At 44.9% G+C, this 27698-nt stretch overlaps 1 protein-coding gene across 2 annotated transcripts in view; it reads left to right on the forward strand.

The window, feature by feature from the left end:
• Nucleotides 1-27698, forward strand: part of cers6 (ceramide synthase 6) — a 54059-nt gene that overhangs the window by 11649 nt on the left and 14712 nt on the right. For both annotated transcript variants that reach the window (XM_063214075.1, XM_063214077.1), the window contains exons 4-6: nt 11924-11981; nt 17463-17513; nt 18250-18342. In XM_063214075.1, the coding sequence (XP_063070145.1) occupies nt 11924-11981; nt 17463-17513; nt 18250-18342 (202 nt within the window). The remainder of the gene's footprint in view (nt 1-11923; nt 11982-17462; nt 17514-18249; nt 18343-27698) is intronic.

Raw genomic sequence — 27698 nt, forward strand, 5'->3', positions numbered from 1 at the left:
TTGAGTAAAGTAGAGTATCATTTATTGATCCCAGGGGGAAATGAAGGTGTAAAGAAGCATACAGTATATACATAAATACAAAAGACATTACCCACGAGACATTACACACATCATTACACACACATTAACCATATATAGCTCACTCTTACATACATTTAGCCAAGGCAGCTCTCTCTCTCTCTCTCTCTCTCTCTCTCTCTCTCTCTCTCTCTCTCTCTCTCTCTCTCTCTCTCTCTCTCTCTCTCTCTCTCTCTCTCTCACTCACACACACACACACTCACACTCACACACACATGTGAAAAGGATAATGTATGGTGGCACTGGATATTCAGTGTGAACGTGTATATGATTAGATGGTGTGTTAAACAGCTGATGGCATTATGGGAACTATTGAATAGTTTCTTTTCTGTTTCTTCAACAAACAGAGCTTTGTCAGACACCTCCTTTTTTATCAAGCTCTAGTATGCTTGTTCACTTCTGGCTAACAGAGTAAACAGAGAACACGCAAGGGAAAATATCTAGACATTTTTGACCACCCACCTAACATACAAGCTAAAGTCAGCCAGCAAGCAACATGCAAGTAATATTTAGAGTCGCCATAGAAACACCATATAATGATTGCATTCCACAAACTCTGCTGTCTGTGTTGCTTGCTGGCTGACTTTTCTTGTGCATACTCATTCTCTTCCACTCTCTCTCTCTCTCTCTCTCTCTCTCTCTCTCTCTCTCTCTCTCTCTCTCTCTCTCTCTCTCTCTCTCTCTCTCACTCTCTCTTCGCTTGGCTTCTCTCCCTCTATTCCTCTCACTTTTTCTGTTTTGGCTGTTGGTCTATTTGTGTCTTTGTCTGAACGGATCTCCCTCTTTCCCTCTCTTGGTGACTCTTATCATACCTGGTCTATCTATCTACAGTGCCCTCCATAATTATTGGCACCCCTGGTTGAGATGTGTTTTTTAGCTTCCAATTATTTTATTTTTTTTCTAAATAATATGGGACCTTAATGGAAAAAAAGAGAAAAATCCAACCTTCAATACAAGTGCATTTATTCAGTGGGGAAAAAATCCCACATAAAGAAATAATTATTTGACATCAAATAATGTGTGTCACAATTATTAGCACCCCTGGTGTTAATATTTTGTGCAACCCCCTTTTGCCAACAAAACAGCACCTAATCTTCTCCTATAATGTTTCACAAGATGGGAAAAGACAGAAAGAGGGATCTTCAGCCATTCCTCTTTGCAGAATCTCTCTAAATCATCCAGAGACCTGGGTCCTCTCCTCTGTACTCTCCTCTTCAGCTCACCCCACAGGTTCTCAATGGGGTTGAGGTCAGGGGACTGAGATGGCCATGGGAGGAGCTTGATCTTGTGTCTGGTGAACCATTTCTGTGTAGATTTGGCCATATGTTTAGGGTCATTGTCTTGCTGAAAGACCCAGTGACGACCCAGCTTCAGCTTTCGGGCAGAGGGCAACAGATTTTGATTTAAAATGTCCTGGTATTTCAAAGCATTCATGATGCCATGCACCCTAACAAGGTTCCCAGGGCCTTTGGAAGCGAAACAGCCCCACAGCATCACTGACCCACCCCCAAACTTCACAGTGGGTATGAGGTGCTGGGGGTATGAGTGTTTGTTGCCAAAAAGCTCAATCTTGGTCTCATCTGACCAAAGCACACGGTCCCAGTTGAAGCCCCAATACCGCTTGGCGAACTCCAGACGCTTGCGTTTATGATTGTGAGTGAGGAAAGGTTTTCTCCGTGCATGCCTCCCAAACAGCTTGTTGGCGTGTAGACAGCGCCTGATGGTTGATTTGGAGACTTTGTGACCCCAGGATGCTACCATTTGTTGTAATTCTGTAACAGTGAGCTTTGGAGATCTTTTGATTTCTCTTACCATCCTCCTCACTGTGCGTGGTGGCAAAATAAACTTGGGTCCTCGTCCAGGCTTGTTTACCACTGTTCCAGTTGTTTTGAACTTTTTAATTATTCCTCTCACAGTGGATATGGGCAGCTGCAGTTGAGTGGCAATCTTCTTGTAGCCTCTGCCTGACCTGTGAAGGTCGACGCACATCTGCCTCACTTGTATGCTGTGTTCCTTTGTCTTTCCCATGTTTAAGAGTGGATAAGAGAAATGGCCTCGGTGTCACGTCATATTTATACCCCAGGGAAACAGGAAGTGATGAATTACTAATTAAATGTTCCTACATACTCTGGTAAACTTTGTAAACTACTGTAGAAATGACAGAAATGCTTCAATTATATTTATTTCCTGGGAATTGTTAAGGGTGCCAATAATTGTGGAACAGGTGATTTAATGAAAAATAATTATTTTTTAGTCAGGGATTTTTTTATTTTCTTACAATTCATTTGAGTTGAAGGCTACATTTTCCTACAATTTTCAGTGTGACAGTATTCTTCTGCAATAAACACTGAATTTATTTTAAGGCTTTTAACACATCTCAACCAGGGGTGCCAATAATTATGGAGGGCACTGTATCTATCTATCTATCTATCTATCTATCTATCTATCTATCTATCTATCTATCTATCTATCTATCTATCTATCTATCTATCTATCTATCTATCTATCTATCTATCTATCTATCTATCTATCTATCTATCTATCTATCTATCTATCTATCCTATTCAGACTGTGCTGCAGTGATTCACCTCAGTGAAGCAGCTCAAGCTGGTGATTTATTTATGGTCGTCTCCCACTCTCTCTCTCCTCACTTCTTCTGCTCGCCTTCTGTTTCCTACTAATTAAAACTCCATCGCCAATTTGTTCCACCAATATTTTTTGTTCCTTTGATTGAGCTGGAGACCCAAATGCAGGCCCCAGTCTACCCCCGCCTCCCCATTGCTGTCTGATTGACTCCAGAGGACCTCTCACAAGACCCTGAAATGAAGCAGAAAAACACTTTTCAGGGTCTGGGATATTGCATGCTTGGCACGAGCCCTGTCCAACCGCAAACAATTTTGGCAGTCCACTGAGAGAGAAAAAGGGAGTCGTGAGTCATGTCAATCGGATATTAATAATAATTTTGACAGCACACACCAAACAGTGTCCTCTCGCTCAGCGCCCGGAGACGGTGTTTGGCTCAACGGTCACTAGGCAACTAACTGGATCTAGCGTCAACTGAAGAAGTGTGTGACATTTGTTGCTTTGTGACGCTGTTGACATTACAGTTATCTCTTCTGCATCTCTCTATGGTGGAGTGTCCCTAACACCCCCCCCCCTCCTCTGTCTCTCTCACTGTGTGTGTGTGTGTGTGTGTGTGTGTGTGTGTGTGTGTGTGTGTGTGTGTGTGTGTGTGTGTGTGTGTGTGTGTGTGTGTGTGTGTGTGTGTGTGTGTGTGTGAGTGTGTGAGTGTGTGAGTGAGTGTGTGTGTGTGTGTCACCTCTCTGGTTCTGCTTCTCTTTCTCTCTCTCTCTCTCTCTCTCTCTCTCTCTCTCTCTCTCTCTCTCTCTCTCTCTCTCTCTCTCTCTCTCTCTCTCTCTCTCTCTCTCTCTCTCTGTTTCTCTCTCGCTACCCCCTCCTTGGCTTGCTTGTCTGCCATCCTGGTTTATGAAAGGTCAGAATCGATTGTGCTTGACATGACGAATGTGCCCTGCCTCCGAAGCTGTTGTGGGCTGCTCAGCTCCACAAGATCATTAGGGCCGTGGCCTTCAGAGGACAGCGTTTAGTTACAAGAAACCTTAGTGCGAATCAGGCTCAATTTCAGGTGTAGGACTAAAGAATGTGAATTCAAGTGAGATGTTTTCAAGGACAGCGTTTAGTTACAAGAAAAACCTTATTGCAAATCAGGCTCAAGTTCAGGTGTAAGATGAAAAAAACTTGAATTCAAGTGAGATGTTTTGCAGTTCAGCTGTGTTTGAAAGTGAATGTAAGATGAAAGAATGTTTGGAACATTATTACGTGGTAAGGATGTAAGGAAAACGTCAGAGGCAAAGGGTTTGTCTGTTAAGTAAAGGACCTGTCGCAATCTACCAAGGATACTCCTCCCTCCCAACTCCTGCCACCCAATGCAAAGGAGTGTGCTCAAGTTTTGGTCTCCTAAGGGGGCGTTGTCCTCTCCTTCTTCTTCTCTTTTTGTGATGTTTGGTGGTGGCCTGCGCAAGATGTGCGCTACAGGCATCTACGCACAGTGCTAAGGGGACTCCATTTATTCTCAACCTCAAGTCTCCAAAGGTCTCCAACTGAAGGTCTCCTAAAGGGGCGTTCACCGAATATCAAATGGATCCAGGAACATTCTGAGGCTGAAAGGGGTATGCCACTATTTTGGGGCTTAATACAGTTAAAATCGTTGGCCAGGGTTTATAAAGGTGGTAAAGTGTCTTATTTTTCATGTAAGGCGTTGTCTAGCTTTAAGACAAGTTAAAAGAGGGAGCATGATGCTAAGCTAGTGAAAGTCAATGGATCCGTGTAGCATGCTACAATGCTACACGGATCCATTGACTTTCACTAGCTTAGCGACATATTCCCTCTTTTAACTTGTCTTAAAGCAAGACAACGCTTAACATGAAAAATAAGACACTTTACCACCTTTATAAACCCTGGCCAACGATTTGAACTGTATTAAGCCCCAAAATAGTGGCATACCCCTTTAAGTATCTTTCTCTACTAGACGATTCTTTGGATAAAAGTTTTGGTTTGGGCTTCATAGTGACACCAATGAAAACCGCATAAAATGCACTGTTCCACCAGCGAAATACCTAAATTCCTTTACTACCGTACTTTTAACAACCATGGTAATACATGACTATGGCATTATGTGTCTTTAGTACTACATTACTTGGCCATTGCTATTCTGAAAGCAACTGATTTATAACAGGGAATGTTTCTGAATGTATAAGGAGGATCTTCACTTAAAGTACTTCTACATGCCATTTACCTGAACTACCATTTCTTATGTTGTTCATTCCTCCCAACACACACGCGCACGCACACACACGCACGCACACGCACACACACACACACACACACACACACACACACACACACACACACACACACACACACACACACACACACACACACACACACACACACACACACACACACACAGTGACTTCTCATTTTTTCTCCATCCTCCCTGTAAAGCACATCCGAATCACTGGCTCCCCGAGTATACATCACTCAGGCCATGTCGAGCATTGTAGTGTGTGTGCGTACGCGTATGTCCTCTGCCTTGATTTACAGCCGTGGTCGAACAGGCACTGGGCCGTTTGATCAGGCTGTCACAGTGTCTCGCCCACCCTCCCTCCGGCTCACCTACACGTCAGGACGACAGTGATGGACACCCCTGACGAAGGTGGGGGAACGGGAGGAGGGTTGCAGGGCCGGACTAAGATGGGCTGGGGCCCTTCTACAGGCTACAGGTTACTGGAGGACCCCCTCAAGAGGCAAATTTTGCGTCAAAATTGCATACGCTAAGACAGTGTTTCTCAACTGGAACAGTCTTGGGACCCACCATTTTCCACTCTCATTCGGTCGCGACCCAATTTTTTTAGCGTTCAAGTCAATTCAATGCAATTCTCGATATGTAAGACTCGAATGACTGGTTGCACGCTATCTATCTCGCATTAACATTCAGATTGTATCTATGACGACAGATGACAATTGTTGTAAATTGTTGCAGGAAAAGTTGGATTATTTTTTTTTTAATTACGTTTTTTTTTTTACACCAAGGCTCCGCGACCAACCCATGACCCCTCCGCGACCCACCAGTTGAGAAACACTGCACTAAGGAATAAGATAGGAATGAGCTAAGGAATAAAATATGACTTAGGAATGAATCTGCACATTAGCGGATACATTTGCAGTAGTTTAATTTAGTTTAGTTTAGTTTATTAGGATCCCCATTAGCTGGGCGCAAACCCAGCTATTCTTCCTGGGGTCCAACAATAAAATCACACACAGTTAAAAGTTCTACACAAATCTGTACATTCATTTAAGCACCATACATTGAAAAGAAAGAAAGAAAAAAAACAAACAAAAAAACATTTAATATAAACATAAATTACTATAATAATGTAAGGCCACACCAATTTAATTTGTTGGTTCTCGGATTCGCCTCTTGTATTTTGTAACAAAATGGAAAAAAAAAAAAAAAATCAGTTTCAATACCCCAAAAAATGAAATCGCTAAAAAAAACGAAGACTGCATGTTTTCATGAACGGGGAGGTGTCTCTTTAGTAGTTGGAGGTCATGTGACGTAGAGAACCAATAAAACCACTCCTTTCAACATGCCGATTACGACTAGCGAATCAGGAAACATTCAAACATTTACAGACAAACATGCAATGGCAAGTTGAAGCCCCTGTGGGTTAGCAGTAGCAGCGGTGAAACACAGTATTGCTCTTAGTGGAATTAGTGGAGTGGGATAGCAGTTTTTAAAAAGAAAAACAACAACTATTCAACTGTTCATCTCAGTTTATTCAAACCAGATTAATATAATAATTGCCCTGTGAGCTAATTTTGTGCCTGGTCTATTTGGCTGCCTTAATTCCCTTCTACACTGTCCTTCTCCATGTCCAGGTGTTTGCCTGTCTTGCACCTTCCTTTGGAGGTCCATGTGAGGCTGATATACAGGTGGTATAACCACACGACTAATTTTTTTTTTTTTTTTTCGCCCTCTCGCTTCAACTTTTTCCTGAAAAAATCCGAGAACCAACAAATTAAATTGGTGTGGCCTTAAGACCTTGTGACAAACATCTCTACCTCTGCACTAACCTAGTTTATATATGATAGGCTCAGATGTTTTTTCACCTGTTTTTTAAAAACCACTTTACTATTCAATATAGTTAATTTGGTTGGCAAATTGTTCCATGCTTTAATTGATCTATATTCAACAGTGCGTAGAAATGCATTCGTATTGCTCTTTGGGATGCTCAGTCTCCCTGCTGCTGCATGCCTTGTGTTATATTTATGAATATCACAGCTTTTACAGATACAGTACTGCATTTACTCACAGTTCTCCCCTTTGGCCAACCAGGGGCCCCCTGGCAGGTGGGGGCCCCTAGGTTGTAACCATATCTACGGTGGATTCAGCCCTGGAGGGTTGGGTGCGGTGGGTGGTGGAGGGGGGTGGTTGCTTGCTTGTCATCCTCCATTGCTTCATTCTGTAGCTCGCTGGGAAAAACATGAGTGGACAGCATTAGTAGTAGAAGAAGGGAAGGGAAGGGAAGGGAAGGGAAGGGAAGGAGGTGGGGGAGAAGACATAGCAGAGCAGTGCTCCCTCTGGCCAAGAACTCCTGCTGCGGAGATGGAAACAGTTATGATGGTGGAAGACTCTGACATGAAATGCCCACTGAGCAGGCCCCCATAAACGCAGCATGTGACGCAGAGATGGGGAGAGAGAGAGAAAGCGAGAGAGAGAGAGATGGATGGAGAGAGAGAGAGAGAGAGATGGAGAGACGGAGAGACGGATGGATGGGGAAACGGAGAGAGGGATAGAGGGAGTGGGCGGCCGGCGGCCTGTGGGATGCCTGTGATGTGTTTTCAGGATGGGGTGTGTAATTTGTCGAGGCAGGGGGACTGGCTGGACAGGCCTGGTGTGGTGTGCCCTCAGCCCTGGCTCGGTCCTCCTTCCTTGGCTTCCCTGGCTTAGTGTCATGTCGATGTGAGCTGCCTGTACAACTGAGATACCAACACTGTAAAACATTGTAGCCAGTTAAACGTAAAAAAAGTAAGTTGCCCTGAAGAAAGTCTCAAGTTGAGTTAAGCTTGGAGGTTTCACGGTGCAGGGGACTGGATTGGTCTGCCGTGGTGTGCCCACAGCCCTGGCTCTGTCCTCCTTCCCTGGCTTGACTTGCTGTCTGCCTCAGTCTTGTGTCGATGTGTGCTACCTGTACAGCTGAGCTACCAAGTCATTAGCAGCCACTGCAGTAGCAGCCATGGGTGGTAGGGTTTGGGTGGTGTTAACAGCTTACTGGTCACTGGCCCAGCCGTGGCTCTAACGACTGCTATATGGGCGACCCGGGTTTGATTCCCGGGCCGGGTCATTTCCTGATCCTTCCCCATCTCTCTCTCCCAGTCATGTCCTGTCTGTTCTCCCCTGTCCTATGAAATAATAAAGGCACAAAAGCCCTAAAAATTTTTTTTTTTTAAGTCCCCCAGCCTGGCTATGTTATCAGCCTACCAACTATATGTTGCTGAAACAGGCTATTTGGGTTATGTGTTCAGCCCATAGGTAACTAATCTGGACAATGCAGCCCATCTTGACATAACAGCCTGGCTATGTGAACAGCCTATTGGTAGCTCATCTTGACAAATGCAACCCATCTTCGCAGAACCCTGGCCTAGCCTGGCCTGGTACTCTAGAGGTGGAGGAGAGGCATTATAACTGTTTTGTCGCTCAGCTCTAGCCTGGGAAATCCCATGCTGCTTTGCACAATCGTTGCGATCTGAAAGACAGCATGGATGCTCGTCCCAAAGCACTAACCTGTGATTGGGAGCCAATTCGAGAGCGGGGAGGGGTGGAAAGATGATGACGCGTATTACTCAAATGGCAGATTGTTTGAATACAACTGACAACTGACAAATGGCAGTTTGTTTGAATACAACTGACACTGGCTATGCGTTATGTATACGGGCAATAAACGGCCGTTGGCAATCGTAAACTACACCTCCCTTCGAGAAATTCAGTAGGCGGTCTCCAGACCATATCTCACTTGTTATATGGTCTGGTGTGAACCAGGCAAGCTCAGCTCGACGGGTTGCTCTTATTGACATAACCCCAGCTTGGCATGGACTGGCATGACACCCCAGAGGTGGAGGGGAGGCATTGTAATCAGAGGCAGACTTTGCATTAGGCAAACCTAGGCAATTGCCTAGGGCCCCGACCATAGGGGCCCCCAACTGTCACATCGTCCCGATGAACACACAAAAAAAGTAGGCCTGATCTTAATTGGCCACTTATGTAAAGTAATCGACTATATATACGAGACAGAGAATGTGTAAGCGCTCAAAGAATTACTTTATAGGGCCCCATGTTTATATTTAGCCTAGGGCCCCAAAATGGCTAGATCCGCCCTGATTGTAATGGTTTGGTACTGTAGCTCACCTTGACGGGTTTGCTCATATTGACAGAACAGCAGCCTGGCTTGGCCTGGCATGACACCCCACCCCCTCCAAGAAGCCCGGAGGCCCCTGGCACTCGTCAGCACTTATGCCAGCTGGGAGTCAAATGCTTGTGTGAGGCTGCTGGCAACCGGGGGGAGAGAAAGAGGGAAAATGTTGCTCACTCACTCATGTTAGTTAGCATAATTGTGTTTGTATTAGTGTGACTGTGGCGGGGGCTGGTGGGTGGTGGTAGCGACACTGAGTTTGGGGGGTGTGTGTGTGTGTGTGTCTGCGTCTGCGTCTGTGTACACACGTTTGTGTGTGAATTCATGTGTGCTTGTGTATGTGTGTAAATACATAAATACATCTGTATTAGAGTGTGTGTGTGTGTGTGTGTGTGTGTGTGTGTGTGTGTGTGTGTGTGTGTGTGTGTGTGTGTGTGTGTGTGTGTGTGTGTGTGTGTGTGTGTGTGTGTGTGTGTGTGTGTGTGTGTGTGTGTGTGTGTGTGCAGGCGAGCTGGGAGGCGTTGGCATCGCCCCCCTGCTGTGGTGCCAACCACTGATGCCAGGCCAGAGCCAGAGCTCTGACTCATTCAGACACGGCGAGGCAGAGGGCACCACACACACACACACACACACACACACACACACACACACACACACACACACACACACACACACACACACACACACACACACACACACACAACCAGACACTGATACAGACGGCACATCGAACACAAACATATACACGCACTCGCACACACACACACACACACACACACACACACACACACACACACACACACACACACACACACACACACACACACACACACACACACACACAAACACACACACACACACACAGGTGGTCATTCAATCAGCATATTAAAAGCAGGAGACAATGGAGCCGAGGCAATAAAGCCGAGGTGACCCTCTCTAAAAGCTCTCGTAAAAGGCCAGATAAAAGAGGCCCTGTGTCTTCCTAATGCCCCTCTGCTCTCTCCAAACATCCTTCTTTACAGTTCAGCAGAACTCTGCGTGTTTGTTGTCATTCCGTGTCCCCTGCGGTAGCCTGGGGCAGCATTGGCACCCGCACGCAATTTGTGTGAGTGTGATTGTGTGTGTGTGTGTGTGTGTGCGTGCGTGCGCTTGTTTGCGTGCGTCTGTGTCTGTGTTTGTGTGTGTGTGTGTGTGTGTGTGTGTGTGTGTGTGTGTGTGTGTGTGTGTGTGTGTGTGTGTGTGTGTGTGTGTGTGTGTGTGTGTGTGTGTGTGTCTGAAATTCCTCCCTCGAGATGCTTTTTTAGTGTCGGATTGAACAGCAATCGGTCAAAAAATGATGGCGTGACCGAGGGATCACTATTGAGGGTAATAACATATTTATTGCAGATGGAAATGAACGAAATAAAAGTTTTACAGAGAGAGATATTAACATCAATGGGAATATTGAGAGGGGAATATAACAGAGCAATCTGTGAGAATATGACTGTGCCACTCAGGCTGTGATGAGTCGATGTCCTAAGACGAGGGCAATTTAAGTTTGAGTGAGCGCAGGGGAGTTGGCTGGAATTGGAAAAGTCTTTTCAGTCAATGATGGTGATGGCCAGGCAAGCCAGTGTGTTTCCGGCCTTGCCACGGCCTAACGGTTGGGCACTGGGTTACTACGCCGGCGACCCGGGTTTGATTCCGGCCTGGGTCATTTGCCAATCCTTTCCCATCTCTCTCTCCCACTCGCTTCCTGGCGCCTCTCATGCTGTCCTATCAAAATAAAGGCGAAAATGCCCATAAAAAATATATTATTAAAAGCCAGTGTGTTTCCTCTTAGGATGCTTTGGTGATCTTTGATGGGAAGCCGCGACAGTTAAGGAGAGTTGGTTATATATAAAAGATACTTTGCATATTCAGGTACATTTAATTGTAACGTAAACATATGGATTTTTTTGCCAAAATTACTGGTCCATATGTGCCAGTTTGGTACATTGACTGTGGCAGGTCACAGATGGCAACGTCTAGGTAAATGAATGGCAGCTGTCAAAAAAAGTGACAGTGGGATTGACGGGGTGGAATGTCGACTCTACTAAAATGGCTGTAATGGGTTCAAGCCATACATAGTCATGACGTTGGTGAGCTATCTTGCCCCACTCACAATACAAGTATCAGACACCGGGCGCCAGTGCTATATATATGTCCTTCTCTGACGCAGGGAAAGTGTGAATGGTACTGTGCAAAATAGGCACACAGCGACTGAAAACAAAACAAGCTCCTCGTCACAATGTGCTTCATTTGTTTGGGGAGTGTGACTCATCACTTGGTAAAGACTTTGATCATGGCCCTGCTGTGACCTAACGGTAGGGCACTAGGTTGCTTTGATGGCGACCTCGGTTCAATTCCGGCTCGGGTCATTTGTCGATCCTTCCCTGTCTCTCTCTCCACTAGTTTCCTGTCTCTCCTCCACTGTCCTGTCAATATAAAGGCATAAAAAGCCCTAGGGGGGCGTTGAGAAGGATATAGCTGAGGGAGGGGCTAAGTTGCCATTGGGGGGCATTAGTCTATTTAATTTTTGAATACTAAGGGCTTATGATTAGATCAAGGAGGCTTACTGAGGTCAAGAGGGTGTTTGTTCAAAAAAGGATGAGAACCACTGCTCTACTTTGTAGCCTGTGTTGTGTTTGTTGATGCGGTGTCCTGTATATGACCTGCATAAAACATTGTGATGTATGGGTAATGTGTCGGTATAGTTGGCCCTGGCATCCAGACTTGATTGATCTGACAATGTCTTTTTATGTGTCTCTTTCTGTTTCCTCGCTCTCTCTCTCTCTCTCTCTCTCTCTCCCTCTCCCTCTCTCTCTCTCTCTCAGGTGGAGATTCTCGTTTTACCTCTACATATTCACCTATGGAGTTCGCTTTCTGAAAAAGGTAAGGCAGAACAGCCTCGCGTGCTGTATCACAAACCTATCATGTGTTTCCTTTGATGCTTACATAGGATACAGAACCCCATCTATATACAGTATGCATGCCTCCACTATTTACAGCGTCCGCTTTCACCATTTTTTTCCCTTCTGCGTATATTTTTGGCTCGGTTTTGAAATTCTGCTTCGCTGCTGACATACCAAAACCTTAGATGGAGAGTTTTTTGTGTCTGAGAAATCTTAAATACGAGTGCGGCAGTGGAGAGGAGGGAAGAAGAAAATAAAAAAAGAAACAGCCTTTGATATTCCTCTCGTCCTTTTGCACATCACCCTGCAGCGGCATGCCTGAGTTGTCACAACAGTGTAATGTCAACCCCCCCCCTGCACCAAACCCCCCACCCCCACCCCACCCCAGTTTTCCCTGTCAGGGCTGCATTCATTTATTTAACTAATGTCGCGCTGAGAAATGTCAGCCCGCCTTCGTTCCCTGCATGTGCAGTGCAAGTTTCCTTCGCTCTTTTCTTCACAGTACACTCCTCCGGCCGTGGTGCCTGTGGTAGCAGGAGTGGGAACGGTCAGTCAGTTCAGAGCGTGGGGGTTGTGTTCTGCCTGATAGTACAGCACAGTACAGTACAGTACAGTACAGTACAGTACAGTATAGTATAGTATAGTATAGTATAGTATAGTATAGTACAGTACAGTACAGTACAGTATACTGCAGTATAGTGGTGGTCTCCCACCACTGTGTGAATACAGTGATGGAGCTGGGAAGGGTGGGGGGCAGTGCGGTGTGTGTGTGGTGGAATGGTGGATTAGGGTGGTGGTGTTGGTGGTGGTGGATTAGGGTGGTGGTGTTGGTGGTGGTGGTGGATATTTTTCTTTCCATTGTGAGTGAGATTGATCAGGGGGCGTTGAACTGTAATCATGGACGACGTTGAAGAGCCAACACACACACAGACACACACACAGACACACAGGCACACACGCACACACACACACACACACACACACACACACACACACACACACACACACACACACACACACACACACACACACACACACACACACACACACACACACACACAGTTGCACAGTCCACTCCATCTCCCACTCTGCCCGCCACTCTCTCTGCTCCGTCACTGAGAGAGCGACTTTGCATGACGAAGCACTTTGGCCAATGAGCTGAGCGGCCCGCTGTTGGTGCCAGGGGTCCCACGGGAGGCATCAATAGCAGCGGCCCTGTCGGAGGAGAAAGGGAGTGGGAGTGGGGAGGAGAGAGGGAGAGGGAGGAGAGAGGGAGTGAGAGTGGAAGAGGAAGGGGTGAGAGGGGTGAGAGGGGTTGGATGGAGGAATGGAGAGGAGGAATGGAGAGGTGGAGTGGGAGGAGAAAGAGAGGGAGGTATGGAGAGAGGGAGAGGAGGAATGCAAGGAGAGAGGGAAGGGTGAGATAGAGGTATTGAGAGAGAGGTATGGAGAGGTGGAATAGGAGCAGAGAGGGAGTGGGAGGTAGGGGTGGGATGTAGGTATGGGGAGAGGGAGAGGAGGAGTGGGAGGAGAGGGAGTCGGAGAGGAGGGAGGAGAGAGGGAAGGAATGAAGGTAGGGAGAACAAGGGGAGAGATGGAGAAAGTGAGGGAGAGGGAGAGGTGGGATAGGATGAAGGTATGGTGTGAGGGAGGGAGGGAGGGAGGGAGAGAGAGGGGTGGGAGTGAGGTGTGTGCGGGTCTGGGCAGACTGGCATTATGTAGTAAAGGCGTATATAGTATCTCACGCCAGTGCATTCTGTGTTGAGGTGTGACACCTTTGCAAGTTAAGTCATGGTCCTCAATGACATGGGAAAGCACTTGTCATGTGACGAGATTCGCAGTTTTCCAGCAATTTCTTTCTGTCCTGACCAAAACCATGCCTAACCCCAACATGTCAGTAAAACAAAATTTCTGCTGCTTTACTTTTTCTTGAACAGCGAAACAAGCAAGGGACATAACGAATTTGTTGCGATATTGTGCTCAGACCAAAAACATTTGTTTATTAGGCATGTTGATATGAGGGTGCTAGACCATGCAGCACTGTAACAGTGGTTCATACTGGCACAGTCCAGCACAACAAAGATGCACAACTGTTAGTGTAGAATCTGTGTGGTGTGTTTTCTTGTTCGGCATACAAGACGCATGCATGCACACAATCAGTCTGACACATGTGCATTCCCAAACGCGCACACACTTTCGCTTTCTCTCTCTCTTTCTAGCCCTCTCTCTCTCTCTCTCTATCCTGGAGTAGCTCAAAGGCAGCATGTCCGCCCTGTCTAAACAGACGCATTAGTCATTGTTTGATTTTGCGTCTCGTTTCTCTAATGTGTCATGAGCCCTCCCCTGGGCCTGCTGCTTCTAGGACGCTCATGAACAGCATCTGCCACTTCTTATTTACATTACATTGCACTTAGCTGACGCTTTTATTCAAAACGACTTGCAGTTATTTAGGTGCATGATGTTGGTTACAGGCCCTGGAGCAGCGCGGAGTAAGGTAACTTGCTCAAGAGCATTTCAGTCATGGACGAAGGTGCTGGTAAGGGTGGGATTTGAACCTGCTACCCTCTGATCTGAAGGCCAGCACTCTAACCATTGAGCCATGGCTGCCCATTATGTACACTCTGCCTTGCTTTATATATACTGCTCCTTTAAATATACTGTGCTGCCTCTGTATATAGTATGATGCTGTGGCTTCTTGTCACCTGTTTACATTGTGGCCGCAAGTGTTCTCACATAAAGGTTAATGCTACATCACAAATGTCATACAAAAGTGTCCTGTGGGTTTGAGTAGCGCAGCCTTGTCAGGTCTCTTTAGTGTCTGTTTTCGCTCTGTCTCTCCTTTCTCTTTGTCTCTCTTTCTCTCTCTCTCTCTCTGTCTGTCTGTCTTTCTTTCTCTCTTTGGCACACGTGTACAAGTGTTGTGCCGGTTCATACATACACGCACACACACACACACACACGCACACAGAGAGAGGAAGAGGGAGAGAGAGAGAAACACTCTCTTTGTCTGTTTCTTGCAGACAGTGGCACACTCTGTCATACAGATATTCAAACATGCGCGCACACACATGCACGCACGCACGCACACATCTCTTCTTTCTCTTCTGTCTCAGTCTCCTGATGTAGGACATGAAAAGCTGGAGCAGGTATTTCAGGCGTATTCACACGGAGGCAGCACCCAGTTCTGTGTATTAGCGTTAGGCCCCGGGCCATAGATGAGCTGGCAGCTTATTAAGGACCCGATGGAGTCTATAGTGGCTGACAGACAACATACACACGCACGCACACACACACACACACACACACACACACACACACACACACACACACACACACACACACACACACACACACACACACACACACACACACACACACACACACACAGCTTATAATATATGCCTGTGGTGCATAGTCTGACACGCACAGTTTGCACAGTTCTGCTTACTTATGGACTTACAGTATGCACACATTCATACACAGATCAACAGAAACATGCATACATACACACAGCGTTGGTTTTCTCTCTCTCTCTCTCTCTCTCTCTCTCTCTCTCTCTCTCTCTCTCTCTCTCTCTCTCTCTCTCTCTCTCTCTCTGTCTCTCACACACACACACACACACACACACACACACACACACACACACACACACACACACACACACACACACACTCATATACACACACAGCCATGCTGCAATGTTCTGCAATGTCAGTTCATGTTCTGTCATTCCAAGTATTGCATCGGTCTCTTTTTTCTTTTTCAAAAACTTAGTTGTTTGCGTAAGTAAATTCACAGTGGTAAAAATAAGCATTTCTTTTCTCACCATCCATGCATTTATTTTTGCATCTGGCATTTTCATGTCTCTGGTCCAGTTCCCATTTATAGTTATTTATGTTTAAGTGTGTTTTTTGGTCCTCTGTGTGGGAGGCATGGCATTTATTTTTATGGGATAATTACCTCCGCCAAGGAGCCAGGTAATGTATTCGGTCGCGTTGGTTTGTCTGTCTGATTGTCTGTCTGTTTTTTTGTTTGTTTGTTTGTTTGTTAATTTGTTTGTTTGTCAGCAGCATGACTCAAAAACTTATTAACGGATTTGGACAAAACTTTGTTGAGCTGTTGATAATGACCCAAGGAACAAGTGATTAAATTCTGGTGGTGATCCGGATCACAAACCGGAACCAGGACTTTTTAAAAGATTCTGTCAGCAGGATAACTCAAAAACTAATCAACTGATTTGGACGAAACTTTGTGGAGTTGTTAGTAATGGCACAAGGAACAAGTGATTCAATTCTGGTGGTGATCCGGATCACGAACTGGAACCAGGACTTTTTAAAGGTTTCTTCACCATTGCTGGCCTATATATCTAGACGCCCCTAGTGACTAGAAATTGAATTGTGGGGACTCCACAAAAAGAAGGCAGAAAGACTTACGGTATAACATAGTCAAATGTCCCATCAAGCAGCTTCCTTGGCAGAGGTCTGCGCTCTCTGAGTGCTTCTAGTTTTAATATGAGAAAGAAGAAAAATGTGCACACCACTGCTGCAAGGTTTATTTAACAATAGCATTATTTCAATTTCATTTGAAACTGCACAAGACAGCCTGTCCAATCGTGCTAGGCACGAATCTGCTTGTTAGGTCTAATGGGCTAATCTCCCCCACCTTAATTGACTGACAAATGTTTTATGGAAAATGCTGCACAGTGACCCAAAAAACATGTATAATGCAACTTCACAACCCTGGTGAACATGTGGTATGCTTCTTTTTAATGGTGCTCTGGGTAATATGTTTAGCACTTTCTTTCCGGAATTCATGCTGCCCATTCACAAATGTTACCTTTTTCATTAATGATTACTAACACCATCAAATGATTAATTATCACTGGGGAAATTGCAGTTTTCATACATTAAAAGGTGGATCTTTAAATATTAGTTTATTATTGAGTAAATATTTGTGAAAAGTTCAAATTTGCCAACATGCAGCAAATATTTGATAAGCAGCATAGTTGGAATTAGGGAAGCAAATTATCGATTAATTCATTAATCATTAGTTGATAGCCTTATCGATCGACTTGCGATTAGGTGATGAGCAGCGTTTTCCCCCCGAAATCTCAATGTTTCTCGAAAAAAAACCTTACTAAATCTAAAAGTTTTAATTCAATATTGAGATAAAATACCACATTTAAATTCATTCTATTTCAATTCTTTAATCCAAAGGTGATTTAAATATTCCCACTATTGACACCCCTCTTCACACACACTCTTCACATACCCATTTCACCTGGGTCTCTTGTCAGTTGAATTGTCGATTAATTGTGATTAATGTTTTTTAATCGATTAATGCATTGATCGATTAAAGTCGATTAATCGTTTGCATCCCTAGTTGGAATACATACAGTACATTGGCCACCATCCTACACAGTGCACCTTTAACACTCCTCTTGTATTTTTGTTTCCTGTAGAGTCCGTGGCTGTGGAACACTAGAGAATGCTGGTACAACTACCCGTATCAGGTGAGCTGCGCAGCTGGGATAGATAGTGTGAAGTCCCTTTGTAACGGCAGACTTGTTTTTTTCTGTTATAGTAGTGCTTTTCACAGGACTGTGAAAGGACTCTACATGATTATCCCGCTTATTAATCCTGTTAAAGCACACTGCATCATAAGATGTATTTTTTATAGTAGTCAAATTCACTTGGTAGTAAATTTCACCATATAACTGTGAATATGACTGAAAACATTGTTTTAGCTTTTTTGCATTTTATGTTTCGTAAAATTGTGCTTTGGATCTAGATTTAAATCTTAACTAATTCTCTATTAAGTATCATTTGAATATCACAGGTACATGTAACATGTGGAATGTGGGAATTAGCCAGGGAAAGAAGTATGACTCTTCAAAGCAAAAGTGATGATTATTTTTCTGCTTTGTTGCCTCATAGTATCCATGCTCACTCAGCACAACCTTACAAATTGTCCAGCACATCTACTGGACTTTGATGTTAGATCGAGCTTTTGATGTTTTTGTTTTGGAACCAGGCAGTCAGACTGTTTCTGTCTTTTCTCTGTTTTTTGGCACGGTCTGTCCCCTTAACGTGAGTGCAGCAGGCATTTGTGATACTGAAGTTGCCGTCATTTGCTTAGCGGCTCTCTCTCGCTCTCTCTCTCTCTCTCTCTCTCTCTCTCTCTCTCTCTCTCTCTCTCTCTCTCTCTCTCTCTCTCTCTCTCTCTCTCTCTCTCTCTCTCTCTCTCAGGCTCTCACGGTGGACTTACACTACTACTACGTCCTGCAGCTCTCCTTCTACCTGTCGCTGCTCTTCTCCCAGTTCACAGACATCAGGAGAAAGGTAAGGGAAACAAACAGCAACAAAACACACCGAAAGGCGGACATCTTGTTTTGTTTATTCTTACAAAAGCTCGGTCTCCAGAACCGGCAGGATGCTAAGATGTAGGTCAGTGATGACGACTGTGGCCCTGCCTGCTGCCTGTCGACACAAATTGAGGTGACAAAAAGACAGCTAGACCTCCATGTTTCCCCTTTTTTTGAAATTCTGGCATCAGAAGGGATGTTTGGTATTGCGCGTGCGTGTGTGTGTGTGCGTGTGCATGTGCGTGTGAGTGTGCGTGCGTGCATGTTCGTGTGTGTGTGTGTGTTTATGTCAGTGTTGCACGGGCTGACCCGAATTGAGTGGGTGCCAGAGGTCATCCGCGGTCACCCACAGGCACGAGTCAAGAATGTCTTTTAGTGATATTCGGGTTGCGGTCGGTTGAGTCATATGAAATAATGATGCCAGTAGTCCGGCAGCCAAACGCCAAATATCAGCCCAACCCAGCTTCGTCTGATAAAGTTTTTTTCTTTGCAGTTTGTTGTTACCCAAGGTGTACCTATTAAGATTCCAGAGGGTGCCCGGTGACATCCCTTGAGCATTTCCAGATATTGAGCCTTTTATGCCGGATGTGCTGCAGCCATAGATTACAACAGTTTTCTGCTCCCATTCATGTTATGGTGACCAAATACCCTATACCATACTTATTTTTGTGTTTGTTTACATTGTAGCAGGCACGTGCGCTCCAATACGGCAGGGGAGGCAGTGCCTCACCAACCCTACATGAGAATGATGAGATGCAGTCAGTGTTAATTTCGTCAGCTTTTTTTTATTTAGTCTTAGTCTTAGTCACAATGACGAAAATCAATTTTAGTCTTAGTCATATTTTAGTCATTGCCTTCCCAATTTAGTCTTAGTCTTAGTCAAAATGACGAAAATCAATTTTAGTCATAGTCAAATTTTAGTCATTTTAGTCATTTTAGTCAACATTTCAATTTTTAGTCATTTTAGTCAATATTATGTAAAATAAATAACCTACAATGGCTATTGTTATTTCACAAAGTATTACTAATATTGCCTATTGCAGCAAATATTCACCTTGTTACTTGGTCATTTTCCACCAAAACCCAAATCAGTAATTTCAACATCATAGAGCAAAAGAGCATCACACACACACACACATCCAGGTGCAGGCTGCGCTCTCTCTCTCTCTCTCTCTCTCTCTCTCTCTCTCTCTCTCGTGCATTAGAAGCTGCTGCATATTATAGGCCAACCGGTATTTCATTTTGAGTTTGATCACGGAGGAAGCTACATGCTCTTCTTCACCTGACCGCGGGACTTAAAGCCTGCAGATTGCCGGCAGTGGGAAGACCAGACATCCCAAGTCTGCATGAAGTTCAAGAAGTGTCTCCCTGATAGTGCTTCCCGATGACCATGAGTCAGATAAAATACTGCTGATGTTAGACTATGCAAGTTAGCGGTTTTTGTTTTCAATTGGCAATGCGAGCAGAGAACGATAATGACTCGTGCGGCATGTGTGGAATAGGCTTAAATAGATTGCGCGAGCACACTTCGTAGGCTATGCCCTGCAAAAGTCCCAGGAAAAATAGTTAGGCAGGGGTATGCAGACTGGACGATAGAAAGGACACGCACATACAAATATTTAAACACTAATGCTGTTTTGTTTGTCGGGGTGTCGAGGCTCGATAAGCATGACCTGGAAAGAGTTTTTGGAACTTAGGAAGACGCTGAAGACGCACGGAAATGCTGTCGACTTCCTTGGGTCTTTTAGCGTTGCTCTCGACGAGAACAAGTTTCAAATCTCAACAGTTTAAAACTCCTTAGCGATCGCCCATCCATTGATTCTTTTCAAAACTAGGCTACAGTAGCCGTGCCTCTGTTACTTTAGACAGGCCAACTTTCCCCCTGCTGTCGCGCGCTCCCGCGGTGACTGGTTTAAATAAATTCACAAACCCGACCTTCATGATTTGCTTGCTGCCTACTCATATGGTTAAACAACAAATATAGCAAACATTACAAAAAAAGAACAGACAACGAACGACGGGCTAAGACAGCCTAAGTGAAAAGGAGAATAGTGGAAGCTCGAGGAGGTTTAGAATGACAGTATCAGAGGAGGATTGGCGCGACTGTCATTACCTACTGCAGAAACACATACTTCGTCATGGATAAGAGGGTTGTTGAACATGTTTCAAAATGAACACTTCCCTCAACGTCGGCCAACTTTCTCTGGGAATGTTTTAGGACCTAAACTCAACTTAAATGGACTCACTGAACTACTAGGCTACAGAACTACTGACTGAGCCGTGCCATGCATTGGCTGCCAGCAGATACAAGCGAGGCAACACAGCGTGAGCGCGCAATCACCTATGAAGTTCAAGACACTTAGGCCTATATTACAATTACAAATTACAAATTAATTATAAATAATTATATATTTTTAATGTCCATTCGTCCATGGCTTGTAAATTTCGTCTCGTCTTAGTCTCCTTGACGAAAATATTTTTTTATTTTCGTCATATTTTGATTTGCTTGAGGCAATTTTTAGTGCGTCATCGTCTCGTCATCGTCAAGGGAAAAAGGGGCGTTGACGAAATATTTTCGTCATCGTCGTGGTTGACGAAATTAACACTGGAGTGCAGTAAATATGAATAATAGTAACAATAATAACTAGGCTATTGTTTTCGAGCATCTGCACCATAAGTATCATTTGTGCAGTAGTTAAACAGTTTCAATCATTTTCAATCATTTTCGTGGCCAAAATCGTAATATTTGCCCATTGCATGTCAAATTGCTCCCAATATGCCGAATTTGGGGCAACTTCTAGTTTGCCTCACGCCGGATTGCGCAATCCCTCGTTAACAAGCTTGTGCGCATGCGCCATTTTGCTCGTTCTGTGTATGCAACCTGGTAATATTGTATTAAACGTTTTTATACACTTAATAGAAATATGTATGGTGTGCCCTCATTTTCCTGATAATTTTTTACTATTTTCTACGTGTGATTATCATTTCTTTACTCTGACCGCTTTGGCATAACGCCCACTGAAAGATACAGTGTTGAGGCCAGCAGCAGTCTGGCCGCAATCTCATTCTGGCATTGAGAGTCTTGCTGGCAGCTACGTCATAGCGAATCTGAAGTTCAGTCGGTCGTGTCATTAGTGTTGGCTAGCTTGTTCACTTTGACTGCTACCATGGAAGTGGATTTCATAACGAAACTAAGAGCTTCAAGTAACAGGAATGAACAGGACAGAATAAGGTAGGAAATCCGTTTCCCCCCTGATGTGCTCGCCGAAGCACTAAGTTTACTATTTGGTGGCAATGTTGTTGTCAATGTTGTTATCGATGCTGTCTACTTGTCTTCCGTCTAACTAGCCCTCACTTAAAAGCAAAGCACCTGTGCTATCCTGTCACCAAGCTAACACCACTTTCAAAAATGCACACCTTTCCTGAATTCATGGTGGGCTGCCAGGGTGGTTTAGTTACCATGTAATGTGATGTGTGTAGATTCGCTTGTGTTTGTTGGGCATCTGCGTGTGACTGTAGTGAATAGTGTACAGTGCGAGGCAGCGAGAACAGTGTCTGGCTGCACAGCGCAAGCTACTTGTAGAACCTAGTAGTAAGCTAACATTTAGCTCCTCTAGACAAGCTACATCCAATAGAAATATTAAGCTAGCTCCATCTGTAAAATGTAGCGAACTACATCATTACAAGCTACTTCAACTAGAAATTCAAAATCACAGCATATTTGTATTATTTGGGCTGCAAAACTGACATCTGATATGTCTGTTGGATATGATAGACCCATATGATATTTTTGGCCATGGTAATATATGGTCAATCAGCTGGCTTCTTTGCTCTCCTGTCTCCCCCCGGTGTGTGCGCATTTTGCCTCGTCATTAGTTTTGCGAGTTTGATTGCGAGTTTTGATACCGGTCTGATGGAGGTAGACAGAGTGACATTGCACATGAAAATGTCAATAGAAACAAAGGTGTGGACATTCGGGTGTATGATTTGATTGCTGGAGACATTTTCGGGAGATAATAGTCCATGGTCTGGCAACTAGCCTCTTCCTTCCCTGCCTTCAGTGTGTGTGTGTGCGTGTGTGTGCCTGTCGCGTTTGAGAGTTCCATTGGCGCACGGCACGAGCATATGGCAAGCCGTTTTAACATACAATAGCCAGAATGGATATGTGTTGCAGTTGCACATGGGAATGTTCCGTTTCTTTTTCTTTATATATATATATTTTTTTTTTTTAGCTTCCCCAACAGTCTTGCTGTAGCGCCGCACTGTGTAGGCCTACCTTATGTTAAGAAAGCTATGACATATGAAACTTATCGGTAGGCCTATTTGGCAAATATTTACTAATACTGTAGCTGTATATTTGAAAATCTGATATTGGAAAAGTCAGTGCCTCACCAGCCATAAACTTCAGCGCACGTTACTGCATTGTAGGATGTGTACAAGAACGGGAGGTGAGGTATGGACATCAGTGGGGGTGGGGTCATGTATGTTCGGGGTCGGGGCATTCACCCAAAAAGCCTGGTTTTCCAAGTCTGAGACACAAAGGCCAACATTTTGCCAAACCTGACTTTATACCTCATAGTGGGTTGTTTAGTTTTGCTATTTGTTGTTTCCCGACACTTACCCATCAAGATAAGAGTGGGTGATATGCCAATTTCAGATATTAACCCTTGGTTTCCCTGCAGCCGTAACCCACAAGCTTTTGACCGCTTCATAACTGCACTATGATTGACCTTAGAGAATTCTGGGTGGTAGGCCTACCACATCAAAGTTGACAGAGTTTCCTTGTACCAAAGTACCAAAAACATTTTAGACAATTACATAACTAACTGTTTTTCAAGCAGAAATGTGTAACATTTACAGTAGGCGAATTTTGGTGGTGTCAGGTCAGACATACACAGAAATGATTACTAATTCAACACAGAATTTCAACAACATATCTTTCATAACATTTCATACATTGCTATTTACTCTTCCCGTGTTATTGTAACACAAAATACAAAAGTGTAATTAACAATTATTTAATTTCTGGCTGATTACTTGTTTGTCCACAAATAAGGAAATGTTCAGTACAGAATTTCAATGGTGGTAATGCAAATCCACAAAATAACTGGTGTATGCAGTATGGTCTCCTGACAAGTCTCCTCTGGCCACTAACCCTCTACAAGGTTCCACTCTCAAAGGTGGAAAAACTGGAGAGACTGGTCAACGCCTATGCCAAGAAGTGACTTGGTCTTCCCAGATGCCTCAGTAGCATTGAGCCTTATGGCAGAGGGATGCTGAAACTTCCCATCACTAGCCTGGAGGAGGAGCACAAGGCTCAGGGCATTTCTCAAAACCTAGTGCAGTGCACTTCCTAGTGTATCAGCCTAATTAGTCACGCCCAGTCATTGGATACTCTTTGGTGAACTCTAAGGAATATCCAATCACTGGGTGTGACTAATATAGAGTATCCAATCACTGGACGTGACTAATTAGGCTGATACACTTGGAAGTGCACTGCACTAGGTTTTGAGAGAGGCCCTCTATCTCAATTCACCCCTTGGCCCTACCCCTTACCCCTCCCCCTCCTATTTGTGTGTTCATGTGTAGGGGTAGGGGTATCCCAATAGTCGTTAAGGCAGGGGGATGCCAAGGTCAGACTGGAGATGACGCTCCAAGACTCCTGTGACCCACTTGTGTCCCAAGCAGCACCGACCTGGTTCATGTTCAGGAAGGGAGGAGTGGTCTTGGCCTTGGAACTAGCAGACCAACTTGGAGCAAGCCGTGGCACAGGCAAAACAGGGGCAGTGGATGGCCTGGGAAGGAGTTGAGAAAAGAAAGCTCTCCTGGAAAGACCTATGGGAGATGGAGGCATTCAGGGCAAGCTTTACCATCAGAGCTGCGTATGATGTCTTAGCTTCACCTGCAAACCTAAGCCAATGGGCCACCTAAGTCACGCCCTCTACTTCCTGGTTCATGGGGCAGGGGGAGTCAAAAAAATAATTACTGGGCTTGAAATGAGTGGTTTTTCGACACCAATCCAAACCTTGAACCTCCACCAATGCACCACAAATCCACCACGACTCGCCTCGTTCACTTCCATTCAATTTTTTGCAACTTATTGCCCCATGAACCAGGAACTTAGGTGCCCCATTGTATGGTGGTGACCCCACATGCTCCTTGTGCCCAAGCCCAGCAACACTAAAGCACATCTTAGTGGGATGCAAGACCAGCCTTACCCAAGGGCGCTACACCTGGCGACACAACCAGGTGCTCAGAAGTCTTGCAGCAGTGCTGGAATGCCAGCCGATGAGTGCAAATGTGCGAGGGAAGGTATACAGGCAGGCCATCAAGGACCTCACCAGGGCAGCTGAAAAGGGGAGCCAGTGGCTGTGGGCCAGAAGGAAGGAGCTGGCCTGGGGCTCCAAGTGAATGATGGTTGATGGGAGTGAACCTGGGACGCTGGGATTCACTGCTGAACCCTCTTGTGGTGTCGTGGGCTCATCTGCGAAACACCCAAGATGGAGGGCGCGCACTTGATAACCCAAGGGATTCCATCACTCACTTGATCGCCTAAGTGTCTTGTCGGTGCCTTAGGTATCTATTGGGATAACAACATCTTGTCCTACTCAACAGATCTGATCATCTGGTTAACCAGTGACTGCTGTGAAAGTGCAGCTGGCAACAAGGGGAAGACCTTGTGACAGCATGGAGAGACAGCTGACAGGAGGGAATAGACCCCACCGGGGCCACCATGGGCTAGCTACCCATGGTGGCTGGACCCAGCACGAGTGCTGTATGGGTCCCACCCAAACTTGGCTACGAAGAATTCTAAGAGTAAAACACCCCCAGAGCCTGTGAGAGTGGTGGCGGAAGATGGCTCACTGACTGACAACCCGGTAACGAAGACAGGAACAGAACAGACTACGAGAATGATGATTAGCATACATGAGGCTCCAATAGGTACAGCAGGATGCAATCTTCAGAACTGCGTTTGTGGCTGATACACTGGATTTATTTAATTTCTTAATTTATCTTTAGAACAGCCAACAACTGCTCACCAGTTACCCCTACACTCTGTTGCTCTTTTTTTTTGGGAGGGGGGGGTGTTTGTGGTAGCTATTTGAGGCGGCTATTACATATTGGTAGGTTACCAATATGTAAATAAAGGTGATGTCATGCAGGATGTCATAATGCACAGTCATAATGTGTGTGTGTGCGCGTGCGCGTGCGCGTGCGCGTGCGTGCAGTGATTGCTAACTTGGATTCAGAAGACAATCCTGTCACATACGTATTCCAAAAGACCCAGTTTTACATGTACCTGTCCAAATTGGACAGGCAAACCAGGTCTTTTGGATAAGTTGCACTGTATTATAGATTTTGAATCCAGGTTGTCCATCACTCTGTGTGTGTGTGTGTGTGTGTGTGTGTGTGTGTGTGTGTGTGTGTGTGTGTGTGTGTGTGTGTGTGTGTGTGTGTGTGTGTGTGTGTGTGTGTGTGTGTGTGTGTGTGTGTGTGTGTGAGAGAGAGAGCGATGTGAATATGACGAAATATCAGATGGTTATCGTCCGCCCACCCGCCTTCCTCTTTGCAGCAGGCCCAGAGTCCTGTGGTAACACCATCCCATGTGACGCACTCTGCACAAGCAGAAGAGATGGGCCGTCTGAAGATGAGGCCTGCATTTTTATCTCTAAGGTTATGAAAAAGGCAGCGACCCCGGTATATCAGCCGCTGTTGCACATTGAGTAAATGACGAATTTGGCTCCGATATCGCTGAGGCAGTGTACTATCTATAATATGAACGATGAAATGGATTTTTTTTTTTCCAAGCGAGCTAATTCATAGACGGCTGTTTTAACTGCCTTGACCTGGCCTGCAGTTGTTTTTTTTTTCCTTTATCACTACTTGCGATGACTCAGCCAGACTCCCAGACCTACGCTGTGCTTTGAACATGCAGCAAAGCAAACATAGAACAGCATGAGTGCTCTTTTACTGCAAAGACTAGGGAGGCTAGACGGCGAGGAATGGGACTTGGACGCCTTCTGTTCTCTTTCAACAGCTTTTTTTATATATGTGCTTCCCCTTTGAGACACTCACGCTTCACCACATAAAGGTCACATAGATAAGAAAAAAAACTTGATGACCACACATACAAACTCTGAGAAGAACCATGACACAATTAGGTCCTACAGGAATTCACACAATTTCAGCTTTTGCTCGCTTGCGCATGTGCCTGGCTGGCGTGGCGTGGCGCATTTTTGGCTGTCCCTCTGACTAAAGCCTGCCCCCCAGAGGCTTGGAGGTCTACATCATGCATGCACTCTCATCCGCATCTGTGTTTTTTATTTCATCATCTCTCCACCTCTCTATCCTCTTGGTCTGACAAGTTTGTCTTCTTCTCATTTGTATTCTATCTCTCTCTTTCCGATTCTCTTTGATTGGGAGTGTCTCTCTCACTCACTCCCTTTTGTATTTCTCTCTCTCGTTCTTTCTGTCCTTCATATCTCTCTCTCTCTCTCTCTCTCTCTCTCTCTCTCTCTCTCTCTCTCTCTCTCTCTCTCTCTCTCTCTCTCTCTCTCCATCTCCACTGCAATGCAGGTATGACCATGCAGACCACCTGATGACAAGTGGTTTCTTTTTTTCAAGTGATTTTTTCTCCTTCTTTGCCCTTTATGAGTCTCACGCTCTCATTCCTTCTTTGATGACTGTTGGCATGTTTTGTACATCTGTGTGTGTGCGTATGTGTGTGTGTGTGTGTGTGTGTGTATGTGTGCATGCGCGTGTCTGTCTGTCTGTCTGTCTTGTTTGTTTGTTTTCTTCTCTCCTTTCAGTTCTGTCATGCACAAACACTCCAGGCACTGAGGAAGGTCCTCCACACCCCCCTGACAACGCTCCAGTATGTTCTCCCTACAAACCGCTCCGATCTGCCAAAAAACTATACAGTCAAAAACACCAGTGTTAATTCAACATTTCGAGAGTAATCTGTGACCAAATACACTCTAGATACTGTAAAATGTTGCAGCCTGTTAAAAGTTGCCTTGCTGCCTTAAGTTTGAAAGTTATGTAGCTCAACTTGAGAAAGCCTTGATTTAAGTTAACTCTTGAGTTGAGTTAACTTACAAACGTAAGGCATCAGGGGAACTTGCTTTTTCACGTTTAACTGGCTTGCAATGTTTTACAGTGGACGATATTTAATCAATTCTCACATTGTTGAATCAACACAGCAAATTTCACTGTAGCCTATGATTTCCCCTCCCCAGAAGAGTTCTCCCAGTGCCTCTCTCCCTCTTTTTTCCCCCCTCTTCCTCATCCTCTTCCTCCATCTCCGCATCCTCCTCTTCCTCGTGCTATTGC

This window comes from Engraulis encrasicolus, chromosome 13 (genome assembly GCF_034702125.1).
Source record: "Engraulis encrasicolus isolate BLACKSEA-1 chromosome 13, IST_EnEncr_1.0, whole genome shotgun sequence".
Taxonomy (NCBI): Eukaryota; Metazoa; Chordata; class Actinopteri; order Clupeiformes; family Engraulidae; genus Engraulis; species Engraulis encrasicolus.